Genomic DNA, 20,263 nt, shown 5'->3' on the forward strand with positions numbered 1-20,263 from the left:
CTGCAGGGTGCTTAGATCAGGTCCACGGGGCCATCCTGGAAACAGCAAAGAACCGGCCCGTGGTGCCTCTGCCAGCAAAAACGGCGCTTGGGAGGGCCATGTGCTCCGTTTTTGCTGGCAGAGGGATACAGGAGGCTGTCCAAGCCAAAAACAGAGCTCAGGAACCGGTTCTCACTGGCACAGGTGGCCCCGACATGAGTGGCATGAAGCTGGCCATGGCCCCTGGCCACACACCCCAGCCCTCTTGAGGTCAAACACAACCCTGATGCGGCCCTCAATGAAATCAAGTTTGACACCCCTGCTTTAGAGTATTCAGCCAGCATATGTTGACAGTTGGTCCTTCTTTAATGGCCACTTGTTTAGCAAAAGTTGGAAGTTAGGATGGTGCTGAAAAAGGGACTAATGATTGGTTCCTGCAACTGGTCCTTGAAACCACAGGATGTCAATTCAGGTGCTTGCCAACTGCCACACATTTATGATGAATGCAGCATCCCACAGTCACAGGGATAGCGTTTGCAACCTTCCCAGCTGCCTCCGACAGCAAAGTCAGTGGGGAAGCCTGAGGAAATTGCAAGTCATCAAGATTTTGAAGAGGCAAATTTTTTAAAAAAGGTTTTGCAACTCTGCAAACCTCCCAAAAGAAAGACATTTGATTCTAAGTCTTACATCTTCTTTTAAATAGTTCAATGAATTAGTTCAATTCATTAGTGTGAGGATTTGTTTGTCAGAGACTCCTTGTCAAGTATTTCCTTGTACACCGATATTTGGAAGATATCAGCCTGGCAGCTCTCCAATGTCTGCAATTGTAAATTCACCCTTGAAAGACTGTTTGCCAGGACGTTGCTGGATGTGAATGAGAGGAATTTACATTAGCTTCATAAAAAGGGGTTTTGTCAGGACAAGAAGTCTGCTTCGTGATTTGGTGAAGCCTGGGTCAGAGCTGTACGGTATTTTTCGGAGTATAAGATGCATCTTTTTCCCTCAAAAAAGAGGCTGAAAATCTGTGTGCGTCTTAATACACTGAATGCAGCATTTTTGGCCTCCCGAAACTCCGCCCCTTCACCCAAATAGCCGTGCATAGCCTTTAGGAGGCTTCCAAAGAGGTTCTGGGGGCTGGGGAGGCCAGAAATGAGAGAAAAATGGGCCGTTTTTTTGCTCAATTTTGCCCCACCCCACCCCCAGAAGCACTCTATAAGCTTCCTAAAGGCTATCCATGCCCCTTTTTTGAAAAAAAAAAACGGGCCTGTTTTCATGAAAACCAGGGTGTTTTTTGCTCATTTTTGCCCACCCACCCCCGAGCACTCTACAAGTTTCCTAAAGGGTATTCATGCCCTTTTTGGGGGGGAAAAAACAGACCTGTTTTCACAAAAAACGGGCCATTTTGGGGAGGATTGCAGAGTGCAAAAACTTTTTTAAAAAAATTTGCATCTTCAAAACCTTGGTGCATCTTATACTCTGAAACATACAGTATTTTATCTTCTTTTCAAGCCCCTGCTCCTCTTCCTCCTCCTCTTCTTCGTTCACACCTCAAAAAAAGGGTCCCGTCTCGTTGCCTTGTCTTTCAGAAGAAACCCAATTAATTGAATTTCCCAACGTCGGGCTAATGGCCACACTCAGTGCGTTAATGGAAACCGTCGTCGGGATGATTTGAAGTTGAGAAAGGTTGGATGGGATCCTCTTTTTTTTTGGCAGTTTCGACAGCCATAATTTATTGGTACTTCTCTGCCACCTCTGCATCCCGTGACGATGCATCCAGAATTATGCAAGGATTATTAATCTGGCTCCTGTTGCAGCTAATGGGCTGAAGGGCTTAATGGCTCATTGTGTGAGAGATGAGTGTCCCTCCCTGAAAAACAATGAACCTGTTATAGGCCCCATCCCTGAATGAGGCAAGATTAATATTTATGACCTGCTATGCTTTCGTTCAACAAGCCTACTTCGTTCACACACCCTGTCTGGTTTTTTTTTTAATCTCATTTTTTTTATTTTTAAATTATTGTTTTTTAAAAGTTCTTTTGCTTTTTATTCTCTTACATACCATTGTAAGTATACATTCACATAAATGTTATTCTTTACATTTGTCATTCTTATACATTGGTTACTCCATTTAATAGGTTATAATATACAATTTGGGTTGCTTTATTTACCAACCCTTCTTCCTGTTGTAACACCACCACCTTTTCCCTTTCTTTTCTCCCTCCCTCCCTTCTCTACTTTCCTCCTTCCTCCTCTCCTTCCCCTTCCTTCTTCCCTTACCTCTCCCCTTCTCCTACTCTCTTTCCCCTTCCTACCCTGTCTCCTTCTCTTTCCCCCTTTCTACCCTCCTCTCTTTACCTCTTTCTTCCTTCCTCCTCTTCCTCTCGTTCTCTCCTCCTCTCTCCCTTTCTTTTTCTGTTGTTATGGGTGTCTCTTTCAAATCTCCGTTTATGTTTCCTTGGGATGGTAATTCCACAAACCCAAATATAATTTGGTATCATTTCTTATTCCCTTACCTTCACTAATCTATCCTAACTATGGGGGTTCCCCCCCCTTTATATCTCGCTTTTGAATATATACTTGTATGTTTAGTACTTTTCTTGTCTGTTTTTTTTAAAGGCACCTAACCCTATTTAAAATGACATTCTTTGTGGCTTGTATGTTATCTTGCTTTTTTGCTTCATAACATGTGTTATAAAAGAAATAGTTGCAGAGCCCGCTGGCTGAAAGGAAAAGCTTTGATGGTAATTAATGGGGTTGGAGGATGTTCAACAGCAAACAAAAACCATTCTTCAATTGCCCTTGATTTGATTTGTGGCTAGGATGGAGCACCCGTTTCCTGAACTGACTTGTCAAAATGGGTGCAATTGCGATGCTTACTTGTGGGAAACATCCACCCAATCTGTGAAAACAAGGATGCCAAAGCTACACAGTGGCAGGAAATTTTTCCCGTGCCAGATAAATATCCACGCTGTGGGTTTCCCGTGGTTTTTATTTATTTATCTTGAGAAGCAACACACTAGATAGATCATGCTGGAAACACACATGGTTTAAAACCCCTGATTGTAAGTCAGCTGGAGCCAACTATTTTTATTTGTTTTCTTTATTTTATTTAGTTTGCCAAACGTGTGCAAGATGACAATATAAGTATAAACACGGACATGAACAAGAGAAATGAGTAGAAGTAAATGGGGACAGTAAGACAGGGACAGAAGGCACGCTGGTGCATTTTTCATGCCCCCTTTACGGACCTCTTAAGAATGGGGTGAGGTCCATGGTAGACAGTTTAAGGTGAAAGCTGTGGGAGTTAGAGGATGTAACAGGTAGTGCATTCCAGGCATTGACCATTCTGTTGCTGAAGTAGTATTTTCTGCAATCGAGTTTGGAGCAGTTTACCTTGAGTTTGTATCAATTGTTTGCCCATATATTATTGTGGTTGAAGCTGAAGTAGTCGTTGACAGGCAGGACGTTGTAGCAGACAATTTTCTGTACCTCAGCTAGGTAGTTTTATGTGTGAGAGTGAAGGGCATAGATTACTCCCAGTGTGTGAGATCCTAGGAGAGAAAGAATAAGAGGAAAAGCTTATTTCTCTGTAGTAAAGGAAAAAAAATTAACATTCAGCTTTTGTTCCTCAAAAAAAAACCCAAAGTTCTCAGTGAAGAATTAACTTAAATACTGTACAGTATGAAGAATATCAAAATCATTTTTTTGAAAATCCCCACAGATTCAGCGGCGTCTTCCCCAGTCTAAATATGGCGGTAAAGCGGCGTGAGCAAGTCCTGCAAGATTACAAACGGCTCCAATCCAAGGTGGAGAAGTATGAAGAGAAGGAGAAAACGGGCCCCATCCTGACCAAGCTACACCAGGTATTAAAGAGCATTAACAGAGCTTGCAATAATAATAATAATAATAATTATTATTATTATTATTATTATTATTATTATTATTATTATTATTATTATTATTTTGCTAGGCCAAATCCGGCGAAACAACTGGCCGCTGTGATACAATTGTATAATAATAATAATAATAATAATAATAACAACAACAACAACAACAGCAACAACAACAACAACAACCCCTCCGAGGAGCTTTATCTTGTCGTGGTGGAGGGGCTTGCACACTCTAATGAACCGTCGCCCAGATTAACAAGGATTCCGTTGGATGCTGACGACTCCTGGGCATTCTGCACAAAATGAGCTACAGGGTTCAGCTCCCTCTGCTAGGCAACCAGGGCATGGAGCTGACAAGCTACTGGAAGAAAAAGTGGAAAAGCGAAAAATCTGGACTAGGGAAGAAAACATCTCTATTATGAAAGCTTACTATCAGTCTGAGCCACCAAAACGTGGATATCAAAAATCAGTATATCAGATTTGGAAGGTGAACCACACGGACTGTGATATCAGTGAACAAAGGCTAATGGACCAGCAACATGTAATTCTAAGCCACAAATTTTTCACTACAACAGAATTAATAGGAATTGAGGAGAAAGCAACTAATGGTCTGAGTATACCAACAAAGAAGAGTAACATCAAGAATGATTTGCAGACTCAAAAGCAAACTGAGGAAGAAAGGGAGGAAGAGGATGCTGAAATGGATGAAGATAAAGAACAAGGAAGCACTGAAGAACAAACACCAACAGATATTGCTCAATTAGCTGAGAAAATAAAGCATCAAATGGAAGATGCTGAAAGAACACGTTTGCCAAAGTTGAACCAAGTGAACCGGAAAGAATGGAGAAAGGTACTAAAAAAGGTCAATGAGGCTGTGCAAACCATTTAAACCACTACATTAGCTGAAACAAACCAGGTGATGTATACAGCAGCCTTCATAACCATCAAAGAATTGGGTTTGAAAATACGAAAGAAACAAAGAGGCAAGAAGAGGAAGCCTAAATGGAAAATTCGGTTGGAATTGAAGATAAAAAAATTTCGTGGAGACTTGAGCAACTTGAAGAACCTAAGGCAAGGTCAGCTAAAGAACAAGCAGATCAAAAGCAGCCTGGAAGCAAGATACAATTTGGAGAATAAAGAGATTGCGATAATAATTGAAGAGCTGAAGCAGAGGGTTGTTGCCATTGCTGAAAAGATTAAAAGATATGAAAATAATAACTCAATTCAAGGAAAACTCACAGTTCAGAGCAAATCACCACCAGTTTTATAAGAGCTTAGAAAGTGGAGATGGAGTAACAACAAATGAAAAGCCTGATAAAGAGAAAACTCTGAAATTCTGGAAGAATTTGTAGGAAAACAACAAGAAGCACAACAGAATTGCAAAATGGATCAAACAGATTGAGGATTCTATTAAAGTGCATAAACTGGAAGATGTGAAAATAACAAAAGAAATGGTGGAAAGACAGTCAAGAAAAGTGAAGAACTGGAGTGGCCTGGACCAGACGAGTTACATGGCTTCTGGTTAAAGGCACTTTAACAAAAGATTGGCAGCCCAAATGAACCAGATCTTAAAAACACCTGAAAATGATGAATGGATGACAACTGGAAGGACATTTTTGATCCAAAAAGATAAAGAAAAAGATAAGGATCCTGGAAACTATAGGCCAATCACCTGTTTGCCAACAACATACAAGCTCCTTACTGGTATCATTGCAAACCAAATTTATGGATACTTGGAAAGAAATAACTTGCTTCCTATAGAACAGAAAGGATGCTGCAAAAATTCAAGAGGAACAAAGGACCAACTGCTGATTGACAAGCTAATCCTAAAGAATTCAAAGAAAAGACGAACCAAGCTGTTCATGGCTTGGATAGACTATAAGAAAGCATTTGATTCAGTTCCCCATATCTGGATCAAGAAATGCCTGAAAATCTTTGGCATCAGCAGCAACATACAAAAATTCATGGAAACTTCAATGAACCTCTGGAAAATGAAGCTTATAGCTAATGAAGAAGTACTGGGTGAAGTTGAAATTAAATGAAGCATTTTCCAGGGCGATTCCCTTTCACCCCTACTTTTTATACTCCCACTGACAATCATTTTGAAGAAGATGAACTATGGATACGAACTTGCAAAGAAAGGACTGAAAATTTTGCACTTTGTGTACATGGATGATTTGAAGCTGTTTGGTAAAACAAAAGCTGAACTGAATTTATTAATTGAAAGCACAAAAGTATTTAGCCAAGACATTGGTATGCAGTTTGGAATTGACAAATGTGCAACAATGGCAACTAAAGCAGGCAAGATCCTTGAAGATGATGTAATACAACTTGAGAATGAAGAAATGATAAAGGCAGTAAAACCAGAAGAAGGCTACAAGTACTTGGGGATTTTAGAGGCCTCTGACTTAATGCATAATAAAGTCAAGGAATTAACTGCAGCCAAGTACATTTGACGAATTCGCAACATATTAAAGTCCAAATTGAGTGGAGGAAACATCATAAAAGCCATAAATACCTGGGCTATACCTGTGATTTGATACTCTGCAGGAATAATTGACTGGACCCAGATGGAGTTGGACAATTTGAACAGAAAAACAAGGAAGCTTATGACAATGAATCATGCTTTGCACCCTAAAAGTGATATTGACCAATTATATCTACCAAGAGCAGAGGGTGGTCGAGGACTCCTACAAGTAAAACAGACTCTGGAAGAAGAAAAACACAGCTTGAATGATTACATCCAGAAAAGTGAAGAACCAATGATTAAGGAAGTAAATAAAGGAGGCCTTTTAAAGACAACTAAGTCAAAATCTGAATATAAGAAAGAAATAATTGAGAAGCGAGCTGAAAATTGGAAAAACAAAGCTATGCATAGCCAATACTTGAAAAGTATTGAAGGCAAAGCTGACCAAAAGCTAACTTGGAACTGGTTAAGATCAGGAGGACTGAAAAAAGAAACAGAAGACTTTATTTTGGCAGCTCAAGAACAAGCCTTAGCCACAAACTGCACGAAGGCAAAAATTCTACATGTTACCAGCAACAGCAAATGTCGCCTTTGTAATGAGAAAGACGAGACAGTCAACCACTTGATCAGTGGGTGCAGCAAAATTTCACAAACTGACTACCTACAACGCCATGACCGCGTTGCTAAGATCATTCACTGGAAATTGTGCCAGAAGTTTGGATTTGAGTACAGCAAAAACCACTGGGACCATCAGGTTGAGAAGGTTTTAGACAATGAGAAAGTCAAGATCCTGTGGGATTTCAGAATCCAGACTGACAGGCACTTGGTCCACAACACACCTGACATAACAATAGTTGAAAAGAAAAAGGTATGGTTCATTGACATTGCAATACCTGGAGATGCACGAATTAAAGATAAACAGCAAGAAAAAATCACAAAGTATCGGGACTTGCAAATTGAAGTTGAGCGACTGTGGAAAAAGAAATCATGTGTTGTCCCGATTGTAATTGGAGCCCTTGGAGCAATTCCTAAAGGGCTACCTCGCTATTTGGAAATTCTAAATTTATCACACTTGAACATTCTGATTCTACAAAAGACCAGCCTACTTGGAACAGCTTATATCCTCCAACGTTACCTTAACAGTTCCTAGGTCCTTGGTTAGGACTCGAGCTGTTGAGCTACCAACCAGCCCCAAAGGCTGTGAATCTCACCAAAGATTTAATTATTATTATTATTATACAATTGTATCACAGCGGCCAGTTGTTTCGCCGGATTTGGCATTGGTTACTAGCATTTGCATTTGACTGAAGGTGATTTTGTCAATTTTTAACTGTTTCAAATGTAATTCCAGTGCTTTTGGTATAGCACCCAGTGTGCCAATTACCACTGGAATTACCACTGCTGGTTTGTGCCATAGTCGTTGAATTTCGATTTTTAAGTCCTGGTATTTTGCGATTTTTTCAATTCCAGTGGTAATCGGCACACTGGGTGCTATTCCAAAAGCACTGGAAATACATTTAAAAGAGTTAAAAATTGACAAAATCACCTTCAGTCAAATGCAAAAAGCCGCACTGCTTGGATCCGCACGAATATTACGAAAATATGTTACGACGTCCTAGGCCCCTGGGTGGGGCCCAACTAGTAATCAATGCCAAATCCGGCAAAACAACTGGCTGCTGTGATACAATTATGTTGATGATGATGATGATGATGATGATGATGATGATGATGATGATGATGATGATAATGTACCTTAATAACGTTAAGGTAACGTCGGAGATAACAGTTTCTAGGTCCTTGGTTAGGATTCGAGCTGTTGAGCAACCAACCAGCCCCAAAGGTTGTGAATCTCACCAAAGATTAACCATATAATAATAATAACAACAACTTTGAGGGGTTTTTGGGGGTGCGAGGAAACATGGATGCCAGTTCTAGAATTTTGTGCAAATGAAGGTGTGTGTCGGAGGAGAACACAAAGAGTTGTGATACCCTCTCATCAATGACACTATGAGAGTTTCAGTGAGGTGTAGACTGAGAATTGTCTAGATCAGTGTTTTTCAACCTTTTTTGTGCAAAGGCACACTTTTTTCATGAAAAAAATCACGAGGCACACCACCATTAGAAAATGTTAAAAAAATTTAACTCTGTGCCTATATTGACTATATATAAAGTAATTTTCCCACGGCACACCTTACACTATGTCACGGCACACTAGTGTGCCATGGCACAGTGGTTGAAAAACACTGGTCTAGATGTCTATGGAGGTTCTCAATCGTCCAGGTCACAGTTGTCCCAAAGGTCTTTAAAAAAGACAATTGGACTTCCTTAATTTTTCTTGAAGATGATTCAGTTCTCATCCAAGAAGCTTCTTCTATAGACTGAGAATTGACTTAGCGATCTATTGATGATTCTTCTCTGGGAAATTTTCAGATTACTCCAGGATTAGCAAGAAAGGGAGGCTTCCCTTCCGTAAAAGCATATATTGTTGAAATAAAGAAATATTACAGAAATGATATTTTGTGTTGAGAACTTAATGAGCTGGATTCAGTTCTGGAACTGAAATTAAATCCAGGGGCTCAAGTTTTAGAAGAAGTCATTGGGCTTCCAGCAAAAATAAAATCAATTCAAAACTGTTCTGACCTAGGTTTCCCCAGCAGCACGAAGCTGAGTCCTCATCCCGATAAACCCCTTTTATTTAATTAACAGTGAATTCCTCTCCAACAAAGTCTTTCCTCTCCCACCGCCTTTCAAGATAGTTGAAGATAGTTACCATTACCAATCTTTATCAGGCTTGGAGAGTGGCCAGGCCGATATCTTTCAGATGCTGCAATACTTGGCAAGAATGCAGGAATGAACTAATTGTCTCCTACAAACACCCATCCCTTTTCACTCCTCTTTTATTTGGGGAGGAACATGGGCCAGTCCTGGAGTCTGGGGAAAGCTCTGATGAGGGCTCTGTGTTGGAGGCAGAGAGGAGGCCAGGGATGTTTGCCAGTTATCAGCTGCCTTCAGAGTCAGACATCACTGAGGCAGACGAACAACTGGAGCCTGTTCCCAGTGTACGCATGCACAGAGTTGCCAGATGAAGGGAACAGGGGTCAACTTGGGAGTAATGGCCCCTCCCAGAGGAAATAAAAGAGGAACAAAAGGGGAGTGGAGTTTGCAGGAGACAATGAGTTTGCTTAATTGGTTCGTGACTCTCTGAGACTCCTTGTAAAGTTTTGCAGATATCAGCCTGGCAGCTCTCCAAGCCAGATAAGGTCTGTGACTGTAAATCCTCCCTTGAAAGACTTTGCTGGCTGTGAATGAGCAGAATTCACAGGAAATTAAGAAAAACGTTTTTTGTCGGGACAAGGAGTTTGCTTCATTCTCTTGGGAAGCCTCAGTCAGAACAGCTGCTTTGGGTCTCTGAGAGTCATTCCAGTCTATAGATGGAGATCATGCCCAGCGCTGGAGGAGCTAACCAAGGAGGACAACATTTTGAGATCTTCTTCTCCTCTTCACACCTTCTTTTGGGTTCCTCCAGGCTCGAGAAGAACTAAGGCCAGTGAAAGATGACTTTGAAAGCAAGAACAAGCAGCTTCTGGAAGAGATGCCCAAGTTTTACAGCAGCCGCATCGATTATTTCAAGCCCAGTTTTGAATCTCTGATCCGAGCGCAGGTAAGGTGGAGGGGCTGTCCTCCCTGTACCCACCTTTGGCTTTTGTTTTCCTAACCATATCCCCCCAAAAATATTCAGTTTTTTTTAACTTTCCTACAGGTAATCTTCCCCTTAAACATTTACTGACCCGTTCATAATTACAACGGCAATAAAAATGACTTATGACCATTTTTCACCCTTAGACCATTGCAACATCCTCATGTGATCAAAATTTGGATGCTTGTCAACTGACTCATATTTATGACTGTTGCAATGTACCTGGGTTATGTGATTTCCTTTTGGGACCTTCTGATAAGCAAAATCTATGGCGGAAGCCAGATTCACTTAACAACTGTGGAATAGAATAGAATAGAATAGAATAGAATAGAATAGAATAGAGAAATAGGATAAGAATAGAATAGACTAGAGAAATAGGATAAGAATAGAATAGAATAGAATAGAACAGAGAAATATGATTAGGATAAGGATAGGATAGAATAGACTAGAGAAATAGGATAAGAATAGAATAGAATAGAATAGAATAGAGAAATAGGATTAGAATAGAATAGAATAGAATAGAATAGAGAAATATGCTAAGAATAGAATAGAGAAATATGCTAAGAATAGAATAGAGAAATAGGATAAGGATAGAATAGAATAGAATAGAATAGAGAAATAGAATAAGAATAGAATAGAATAGAGAAATAGGATAAGAATAGAATAGAATAGAGAAATACGATTAGGATAAGAATAGAATAGAATAGAATAGAATAGAATAGAATAGAATAGAATAGAGAAATAGTATAAGGATAGGATAGAATAGAATAGAGAAATAGGATTAGAATAGATATAATATAATATAATAGAGAAATAGGATAATAGAATAGAATAGAATAGAATAGAATAGAATAGAGAAATATGATTAGGATAAGAATAGAATAGAGAAATAGGATAAGAATAGAATAGAGTAGAATTGGCTGGGGAATTCTAGAAGTTGAAGTCCACAGGTCTTAAAATCGCCAAGGTTGGACACTTACTGATGTAGACACTGGAAAACCCAGCTCTGTAAACCATATAGACACAAAGAACATGTAACCAAAAGTTGAAGTGTGCAACAATTTACCCATGTTTCCCCAAAAATAAAACAGGGATCTTATTTTCTTTTGACTCCCGAAATAAGCACTTGGCCTTATTTTCGGGGAGGTCTATTATTTTTGAGGTGCAGGAGGCAGCGAGCTTGGTCACCTCATGGCTTCTGCTGTGTTTCAGTATTTTCAGGGAGGGCTTATTTTGGGGAGAGGGTTTAATTAGCGCATGCGCTCAAAAGCCCAATTGGGCTTATTATCCGGGGAGGTCTTTTTTTCAGTGAAACCGGGCAGATGATTTTAGGAAAAGTTTGAATTAACAATAAATGTCATTCCTTCCCTCCCTCCCTCCCTCCCTCCCTCCCTCCCTCCTTCCTTCCTTCCTTCCTTCCTTCCTTTTCTTTTTCCTTCCCTCTTCATTTTTCTTTCTTCTTCCTTCCCCTCTTTCCTTATTTTTGCTTCCTTGCTCTCCCCATCTTCCCTTCCTTTTCGTTGTCTTTCCCAGATCCTATAATATTCTGATTCTTCTTTAGTCTTCAATTCTCACATCAATTTAGCCATTTCAGCACAAATCAGAATTTTCCTAATTATTTCCCCTTCTTGAAGAATTTCCATGTTTTTTCCAGTTTTGGCCAAAGACCATTCTTGCTGCTGTAATAATATGTATTGTTAAATAAATTACCCCTTCTTGTATTTATTGTTTATGATTCCCAAAATAAATAGTTCTGGTGTGAATTCTATTTCCTCTTCAGTTATCTCTATCAGCCACCTTTGAATTTTCCGCCAATATTATTTTGTTTTTTGGCACGACCACCACATATGGTAGTACGTGCCTGATTCGTGAATAAATTTCCAACAATTTGGCACTAAATTTCTGAACATTTTGCCTATTCTTGCAGGTGGAAGATGGCACCGATAAAACATCTTATATAAGTTTTCTTTATACGATATTGACAATGTTATTTTCCTATTCTGGGAGAGGCACAGTTGGTGCTCCAAACTACTGAACTATCATTCCCATAAGTTCCAGGCAGCATGGACAGCAATCAAGGTTTACAATCATGGGAATCATCAAACTCAGGCTGACCCTACCCAGATAGATTTAATACAGTGTTAGAAACGGGAGCACAATTCCTTTGTGTTTGTGGGGGGTGGATTTAGCTTAAATAAAGAAGTGTGTGTAATCCGGCCGGAAGCTACCGGATCAGATCCTTCCAAAGGCTTTGAGATCAGAGCAAGGAGAAGGTCAGGTCCAAAAGGGGAGGGCCCCCGGGCCGCCCCCACCCTGCATTCTCCCCCCCCCCTCCGGTCTCTATCTCTTTTTCCAAGCCTCATTAAGTTTTAGATTTTGTCCTGTACAGGATTGTGTTACAGAGCGGGAATTTCTACATCTGCTCTCTTCCTCTTTGGTTTTTTCTAAGAGGTGAGATGCTTTGCCTGGTGTGCAGCCCACACAGGAGGGACTGTGCCTTGGTTTTCTGGATAAGCATGCAAAGAAGACAATCTTTAAGGGGTTTAATCCCATTAAAGTGGCCCTGCACACCAGAACAACTAGACACAAGGATAGCTTTTTCCCGAATGCCAGCACATAAACAACTAATTCCCACAACACTGTCATATTACCTACTAAGACTGTACTACTATTATTGTTCTCTTCCTTCCTAGTATCTATCTCTTCCCACTTACGACTATAACCATGTTGCTTGTATCTTTAAAATTTATATTGTTTTGTTTCCTAGTACGATTTGATAGCTTATTAGTAACCTTGACTATCACTGTTGTATCTTTTTATTCTTGATGAATGTATTTTATTCTCCTTATGTACACAGAGAGAATATGCACCAAAGACAAATTCCTTGTGTGTCCAATCACACTTGACCAATAAAGAATTCTATTCTATTCTATTCTCTTTCCTAATTCTATTCTGTTCTATTCTCTTTCCTAATTCTGTTCTATTCTTTCTTAATTCTGTTCTATTCTCTTTTCTAATTCTATTCTATTCTCTTTCCTAATTCTATTCAATTCTGTTCTATTCTATTCCATCTCCTATTCTATTCTCTTTCTTTATTCTATTCTATTCTATTCTGTTCTCTTTCCCAATTCTATTCTATTCTCTTTCTTAGTTCAATTCTATTCTCTTTCCTAATTCTACTCTGTTCTATTCTCTTTCCTAATTCTGTTCTATTCTATTCTATTCCTGAACAATGGAATTGGCTTACTTCGATTGGAGCTCTCGGTGATAAGCCAGTCTGGAAGTGCCTAGGGAAGAACTACTTAAACAGGAAAATGTCAACGGAGAATCTCGGTCGTCCAGGTCACGGTTGTCCCAAAGGAGCTTTCTTGTAAAAGTCAGCTGGACTTACTTGTTTGGCTAGAAAATATGTCGCTTCTCATCCAAGAAGCTTCTTTGGTTCTGACGGAATGGTGGAGAATGGAAGGATTTATGTATGTGAAATTTACGGAAGGACAGCTGCAAGGAATTCTTCAGAACTGAAGAAGCTTCTTGGATGAGAAGCAAAACATCTTCAAGGAAAAACACACCAAAAAAAGCATCTTTGGGACATTTAATAGGAAGACTACCCTGATCTCAGGAACTACAAGGGGTGACTTTAGGAAGGCAGATTTTTGGCCAAAGGTGTTTTGTTTGCACTAAGAAACATCTCTTTAGGGAGGCTTTTATACTATTGTAACAATTGCATAATTAGTGCATTTAATTGTTCCTTTTGTATGCTGTCAGCTATCTTGAATGTTCAACAGGTAGGAAGGCAGGATATAAATTAAGTTTAAAAAATTGGGGAGAACTTCCAAGAGCACAAAAGATAGTCAAGAAGAGATTTAGTCTTGGATGGCTGGTTTATATTTTACCTCTGAAAAATTATTTGCATTTTTTCTATTTCACTAAATCAGGGGACATCAAACTATGGCCCCTGGGCTGGATACGTGCAATGAACGCTTGTGTTGTTGCAGAGAGTCTCCCCCTTCAGGGGCTTTTTGTGCGGGTCAGAGGGGGCAGAAATTCTGACTTGGGGTCTGCTTCAGCCTACTGGTGGGGGGCTTTGGGCAAAGGCTGAAAGGAAGGACCGCTGATGGCAAAGAGCCCGAGGGCCTCGTTCCAGTGGGACTGCATCATGGCCTGGAAGCGGCTGACCATCTCAGCCCGCTGAGCCTCTAGGCACCGGTACCTGGCCTTGCACTCCCACAAGTCTTCTCTGTGCTTGGAAAGTCTATGCTCCTAGTCCTCAGTGAGGTGCTTCTACTGAGCCTCCTCCTCAGTCAGATCCAATTTGAATTGAGCTGTTTTGCCAACTCTTTCTCGTGGTTGATGCCTAGCTCCAGCAACTGCTTCCTGTTGGGACCCGAAGGAGCCTCAGCGGGCAGGCGAGCAAGGCGTCCCTTGATGTGAGTGACATTGTTGCCCATGCCCACCCAGTCACATGACCACATGGCCACGCCCACCCAGTCGGTCATTACGCAAATGACAGTAGTGGTCCGCGGGATTTAAAATTATGAATTTAGCGGTCCCTGAGGTCCGAAAGGTTGGGGATTCCTGGGCTAGAAATACCCTTCTTAAGAAAAGGAAAGGAAAAGAAAAGAAAAGAAAGAGGGAAGGGAAGGGAGAGAGAGAGAGAGAGAATACACTCCATCATTTGGAAAAACTTCCTTTTTTTCTTGCTAATAGGTTTTTGAACCTTGAAAAGTAACATATTGATATTCTAAAAAGAAGTGTCCCCTCCCCCTCCTTTGCCATTTAACCAGAAAGCTCAATTGATGGAAAGTTTTAAGGTCAAGTGCTTATGACAAGCAGCGCATCATAATAAGAAACATCATGAGATAAATAAATCAATTGTAGAGATAGAATAGGGCTGTGATGGTGAACCTATGGCTCATGTGCCACATGCTACACTCTGCAGGCACGCCAGTCATTGCCCCAGCACTGCTCCAATGCGCATGCATGCATGCCTCCCACTGGCCAGCTGGTCTTCAGGTCTCTGCCGCGCATGCGGGGGACACACACGTTCATGCATGGGGAGTGGGGTGCATGCATGGGGGATCACTTGCATTGCATTTTGGGGCCTTGTGCAGCGCCCCTGCGCCCTGTTTGGGCTTCCAGGTTGTTGCAGGAGGCTTTCCAGGCCCAAAACAGGACATGGGGGGGTGCACATGCATGGACGGGGGTCACACACACATTGCATGCATGCTTTTAGCACGCGATGACAAAAATGTTAGCCATCACTGAAATAGGGATTCTTCTATATATATGAAAGCTTTAAGATTGATTGTTGTGGTCCAGCGGTGGCCTGCGGAGCTGGCAGCAGAGTCTGACAGTGAGGAGGTTGTGGGCGGAACATGGGTCAGTCCTGGAGTCTGGGGAAGGGTCAGACAAGGGCTCCGTGTCCGAGGCAGAAAGGGGGCCACAGCAATCTAGGAGTTATGTGCTGCCTCCAGAGCCCCCAGAGGGGGACATCAGCGAGGAAGAGGAACAGCCTGTTCCAAGTGTGCGCATGCACAGAGCTTCCAGAAGGCAAAAGCAGTTAAGACAAAAGGGGTGACTCAGGAGTAAGGCTTGGACATGATTCGCCCCTCCCAGAAGACATAAAGGTCAAGCAAAGGCAAGTGAGCCTTTGCAGGAAGCAACTTTTTTCGTTGTGGTCGGTTTAAATTCTGAAGCTCCGATTTGAGTCTGTGCTCTGTGTGGCCTTGCAAAGCTAATTGGCAATTAGGTCTTTGGCAGCGTTTCAAGGGAGATAAAGGTGGGTGCTTATCAGCCTTATCCCGAAAGACTCTGGCAGACTTCTGTCGGACTCTTTACAAACTATTTGGGACTCATTACGGGCTGTGAAGGAACATAATTCACAGCTGTTGAAATAAAAATAGGGTTTTGGGGACTAAGTGTGTGCTTTTTACTGTCTCAGGAAGCCAAGGTCAGAATCTGGTGGACTTCAACTCCCAGAAATTGGAATTGACTCAGGAGATACGTCGGTTTTATTTTTAAACATCTCCTGCCCCCAAATCCCCCTTGGCCTCTCCATGAAAGAATTCCAGCCCTTACAAAATATGTTAGGACTACAGTGGTTAGAGAGCTTGTGAGTCATTCTCTGGGCTGGATTGTAAAAAAAAACAACCTCTTGAGGTTCTTCACGGTTTCCCCACCTGTTGGAGCCTCTCCTAGGCCACCCCGGGAGTTTCCTGGTTTTCATTTGTTTGCAATTTAATGTGAGCAAGGAGAGAATTGTGGTTGCTTTACCAAGCTTCTTCCAAACTTCTCTTCATCAGTAATCTCCACCTTATTTTGTTTCTAAATGCAGTTGCGTTTTGCGCTGATTGCGCAACACTTAATTGACTAGGTAGGATTCTCCCAGGACTTGATCCAGACCTTGGCAGCTGTGGGGAAACAATCAGCACAAACTCAAAAAAAAGGCAAACATCAATCCAGCCAGGAGTAAGAAAACAATTTAGGTAGTTAGTGGCTTCTGCACAAGAGTTTGGTCAGCAAGAAAATAGAGTGTAACTTCTTTATTTCTCAAGATTTCCGGGGTTTGTTTAGTAGTAAGGATAGAGGCTGCTCCATGTGTTTGTATCACCATAGAAGGTTTTCTTAGAGTGAGTTAGAACAGATTAACAGACTTGGAAGGGTCCTTTTAGGCCATCTAGTCCAGCCCACCCACCTCCTCCCCAAGCAGGAGACCCTACACCATTTCTGACAGATGGTAGTCCAGTCTCTTCTTGAAAGCCTCTATTGATGAAGCTGCCACGACTTCTGAAGGCAACTTCTGTTCCATTTATTGATTGTTCTCACTGTCAGAAAATTCCTCCTTATTTCCAGGTTGAATCTCTCCTTGATCAGTTTCCATCCATTATTCCTTGTCTGGCCTTCGGGTACTTTGGAAAACAGGTTGACCCCCTCCTCTCTGTGGCAGCCCCTCAAATATTGGAAGGCTGCTATCCTTTCTCCCCTGGTCCTTCTCTTCACTAAACTAGCCATGCCCAGTTCCTGCAACCATTCTTCGTATGTTTTTGCCTCAAATCCCCAAATCATCCTGGTTGCTTTTCTCTGCACTTTTTCTAGAGTTTCAACATCTTTTTACATTGTGGTGACCAAAAATGAATGCTGTATTGTGTTGTGCTTGCTGCACCTTGAACCCTTAGGAAAGATTTTCCCCCTTTGTTTAGCTCTTATCAGCTTACACAAAGTGGCTGAGACCCTCCATGGATGCCTTGCTCAAGATACTTCCACTTTCAGAGGTCGGATGATGATGTTTGAGATCAGTCCATAGAAGAGCAAAAATTAACTGTATGACCAAGTTGTTGGTTTTTTCCTGTCTTCTTTCCAAGGGGCCTGAACGAACAGTAGGGATTTCTGACTAAGTTTAGTTTACTTTATTGTCACTGCACCTCATACAATGAAATTAAATGCTGTCTTCAGTGTACATTCTAACTATAAAAATAAAAACACAAAAACACCACCTTCTCATGCTATAGAATTGAAATTGAAAACCCCTGATATTGCATTCATATTGCACTATACAGCAGAATTCAATATAGTTACTGCTGTGGGATAGAAGCTGTTTTTCAGCCTATTTGTCCTTGTTTTATTGTCCTGTACCGTCTGCCAGATGGTAATAGTTTTTTTAAAAAAAGTGGGTGCCCGGATGAGATGGATCTCTAGGGACACTTTGAACTTTCTTAAGGTAGCGGGAGCTATAAAGCTCTTCCAAAGAGGGGAGAGGGCAATGATGTTGACCCTCTGGAGCATTGTCCTTATCTGCCACTGTCCAATTGGCAAGCCATGTTGCTGTTGTTGTTAGTTGTGAAGTCGTGTCTGACCCATCGTGACTCCATGGACAACATTCCTCCAGGCCTTCCTGTCCTCTGCCATCCTCTGGAGTCCATTTAAGCTCACGCCGACTGCTTCAATGACTCCATCCAGCCACCTCATTCTCTGCTGTCCCCTTCTTCTTTTGCTCTCAATCATTCCCAGCATGAGGCTCTTCTCCAGGGAGTCAGTCCTTCTCATTAGGTGGCCAAAGTATTTGAGTTTTCTCTCCAGGATCTGGCCTTCTAAAAAGCAGTCAGGGTTGATCTCCTCTAGGACTGACTGATTGGATCTCCTTGCAGTCCAAGGGACTCGCAGGAGTCTTCTCCAGCACCAGAGTTCAAGGCCCTCCATTCTTTGGCACTCAGCCTTCCTTATGATCCAACTTTCACAGCCATCCATTGCAACTGGGAAAACCATAGCCTTGAATATGCACACTTTTGTTGGCAGGGTAGTGTCTCTGCTTTTTAGTCTGCTGCCTAGATTGGCCAAAGCTTTCCTCCCCAGGAGCAAGCATATGGCAAGCCACACACAGGTGCAGCAAGTTAAGATGCTTTCTTAAGATAAGGTGCAATGGTAGAAGGTCACCAGCAGTTTTTCATTCAGCTGTATAAATCTCTGCTGGGCCCTTTGACCAGGGCTGCGATGTGAGTTGCCCAGGTCAGGTCCTTGTTTTCTAAGCAGCTTGGAGGCCTCTAGCTGTTTAGGAATCTTTAAGTCCTCCTAGCTCCAGCGTGATCCGAGGCAGGGCGACGGAGAAAGCTGTGGGCTGAACCCATCATGAAAGTTACAGATTTTTCCCCACACCGTCCAAAGATTGCAATAATAATTTGAACCGAGATCGCTGGACTTTGATTTGGGGTTGAGTTGTCCAACCTGCCTCAGGCCAACGCTTGAAGCAATATCCCTCTTCCTCCTGTAAATATGGAGTACGTGTTCTAATGTAAAATACTCCCACCCCCCCACCCCCTGTAAGGTTCACCTGAATTTTTGGAACCGAATATTTCCCCCCAGCCACGGACTTTGATGTTCCCACACTAAGATGAAAGAGAGGTAGAGTGCATGCTTTCTGGTTGAAGGGGGGCCTGATAAGAATGCTTCCTTCTCTACTTGTCCTTCTCATTCTGTACAAAACAAAACAAAAATCTGATTTCCCCCTCTGAACTTTTAAGATGTCACCGTAGGCATAAACTGATGCTGTGTCTGCCCAGCAGGTGCATCAAGACTTAAAACTCTTTGGGATCATTTTTCTTGTCACTATTATTTATAGACGCCTGCTTCCCCAATCTCATCACTCTCTAGAGCAGGGGTCTCCAACCTGGGTAACTTGAAGACTTGTGGACTTCAACTCTCAGAGTTCATCAGAATTCCGGGAGTTGAAGTCCACAAGTCTCCAAGTTGCCCAGGTTGGAGACCCTTGCTCTAGATAGATAGATTTCATCTAGCATTCTCCAAACATCGGGGTGCTGCTGCAAATTCTGGGAACTGAACCCCACACTCTTTAGATCTAGAAACTGCCAGCTTGACAAAAATTGTTTCGTCCTTCTCCTATCAAGTATGCCCTGTGGTGGGATCCAACCTGTTTCACAACTGGTTCAGTGAGCACATACTTTGCACTCCCTTCCCCCCCCCCCCCATGCCCCATTTTGGGCCTAGGAGGCCTCCTTGTAGCCTTCTGGGAAGGAAAAGGGGTTGCGGAGGTGGGGGGCTCCCACATCCCCTCGCACTCCATTTTGGGCCTAGGAGGCTCCCTGCAAACCAGAACGGGGCACGTGGGGACTCCTCAGGGGGGAGGGCGGAGGCAGGACCAGCTGGTCATCGGAACTGCCATTTTGCCGAACCGGATGTAAAATTAATATCCGGTTCGCCCAAACCGGCTGAATCCCACCCCTGCTTAACAAAAGGGATATTTTGTTACCTGATGAATGCAGAAGTTACTGTGTTTCCGCAAAAAATAAGGTGGGGTCTTATTTTCTTTTGACCCCCCAAAATAACTTGGCAATTTTGGGGGGAGGTCTTATTTTTGAGGTGCAGGAGGCAGTGAGCGTGGTCACCTCATAGCTGCTGCTGTGTTGCAATATTTTTGGGGAGGGCTTATTTTAGCGCATGCACTCAAAAGCCTGATTGGGCTTATTATCGGGGGAGGTTTTGGAGAAACAAGGCACCTGCTACTACAGAGAACATCTGTTGAAATAAGGCTAGGAAATTGAAAACAGGACGGTTTTTTTCAGCTTGTGTCTTAATTATTATTATTTTTTGTTTAACTATTTGTAGCTTGCCCTCTGTCCTTCAAACCTTTGGGAGAAGGAATCCGTTGGAGATTTACCCAGTAGCGTGCGGCATGTATATTTTCAAACCTACATATTAGGTTAAATTATGTGGCCAAAT

At 42.0% G+C, this 20,263-nt stretch overlaps 1 protein-coding gene across 1 annotated transcript in view; it reads left to right on the plus strand.

Annotated features, from left to right (window-relative positions):
• BIN3 (bridging integrator 3) overlaps window positions 1–20,263 on the plus strand; it is a 139,078-nt gene that overhangs the window by 102,648 nt on the left and 16,167 nt on the right. The window contains exons 7-8 of the mRNA XM_087706126.1: window positions 3,701–3,842; window positions 9,863–9,997. Coding sequence (XP_087562252.1) covers window positions 3,701–3,842; window positions 9,863–9,997 — 277 coding nt within the window. The remainder of the gene's footprint in view (window positions 1–3,700; window positions 3,843–9,862; window positions 9,998–20,263) is intronic.

The sequence above is a fragment of the Thamnophis sirtalis genome, unplaced genomic scaffold (assembly GCF_051295495.1).
Source record: "Thamnophis sirtalis isolate CommonGarterSnake01/CBP01778 unplaced genomic scaffold, rThaSir2_p1.2 scaffold_2, whole genome shotgun sequence".
Lineage (NCBI taxonomy): Eukaryota > Metazoa > Chordata > Lepidosauria > Squamata > Natricidae > Thamnophis > Thamnophis sirtalis.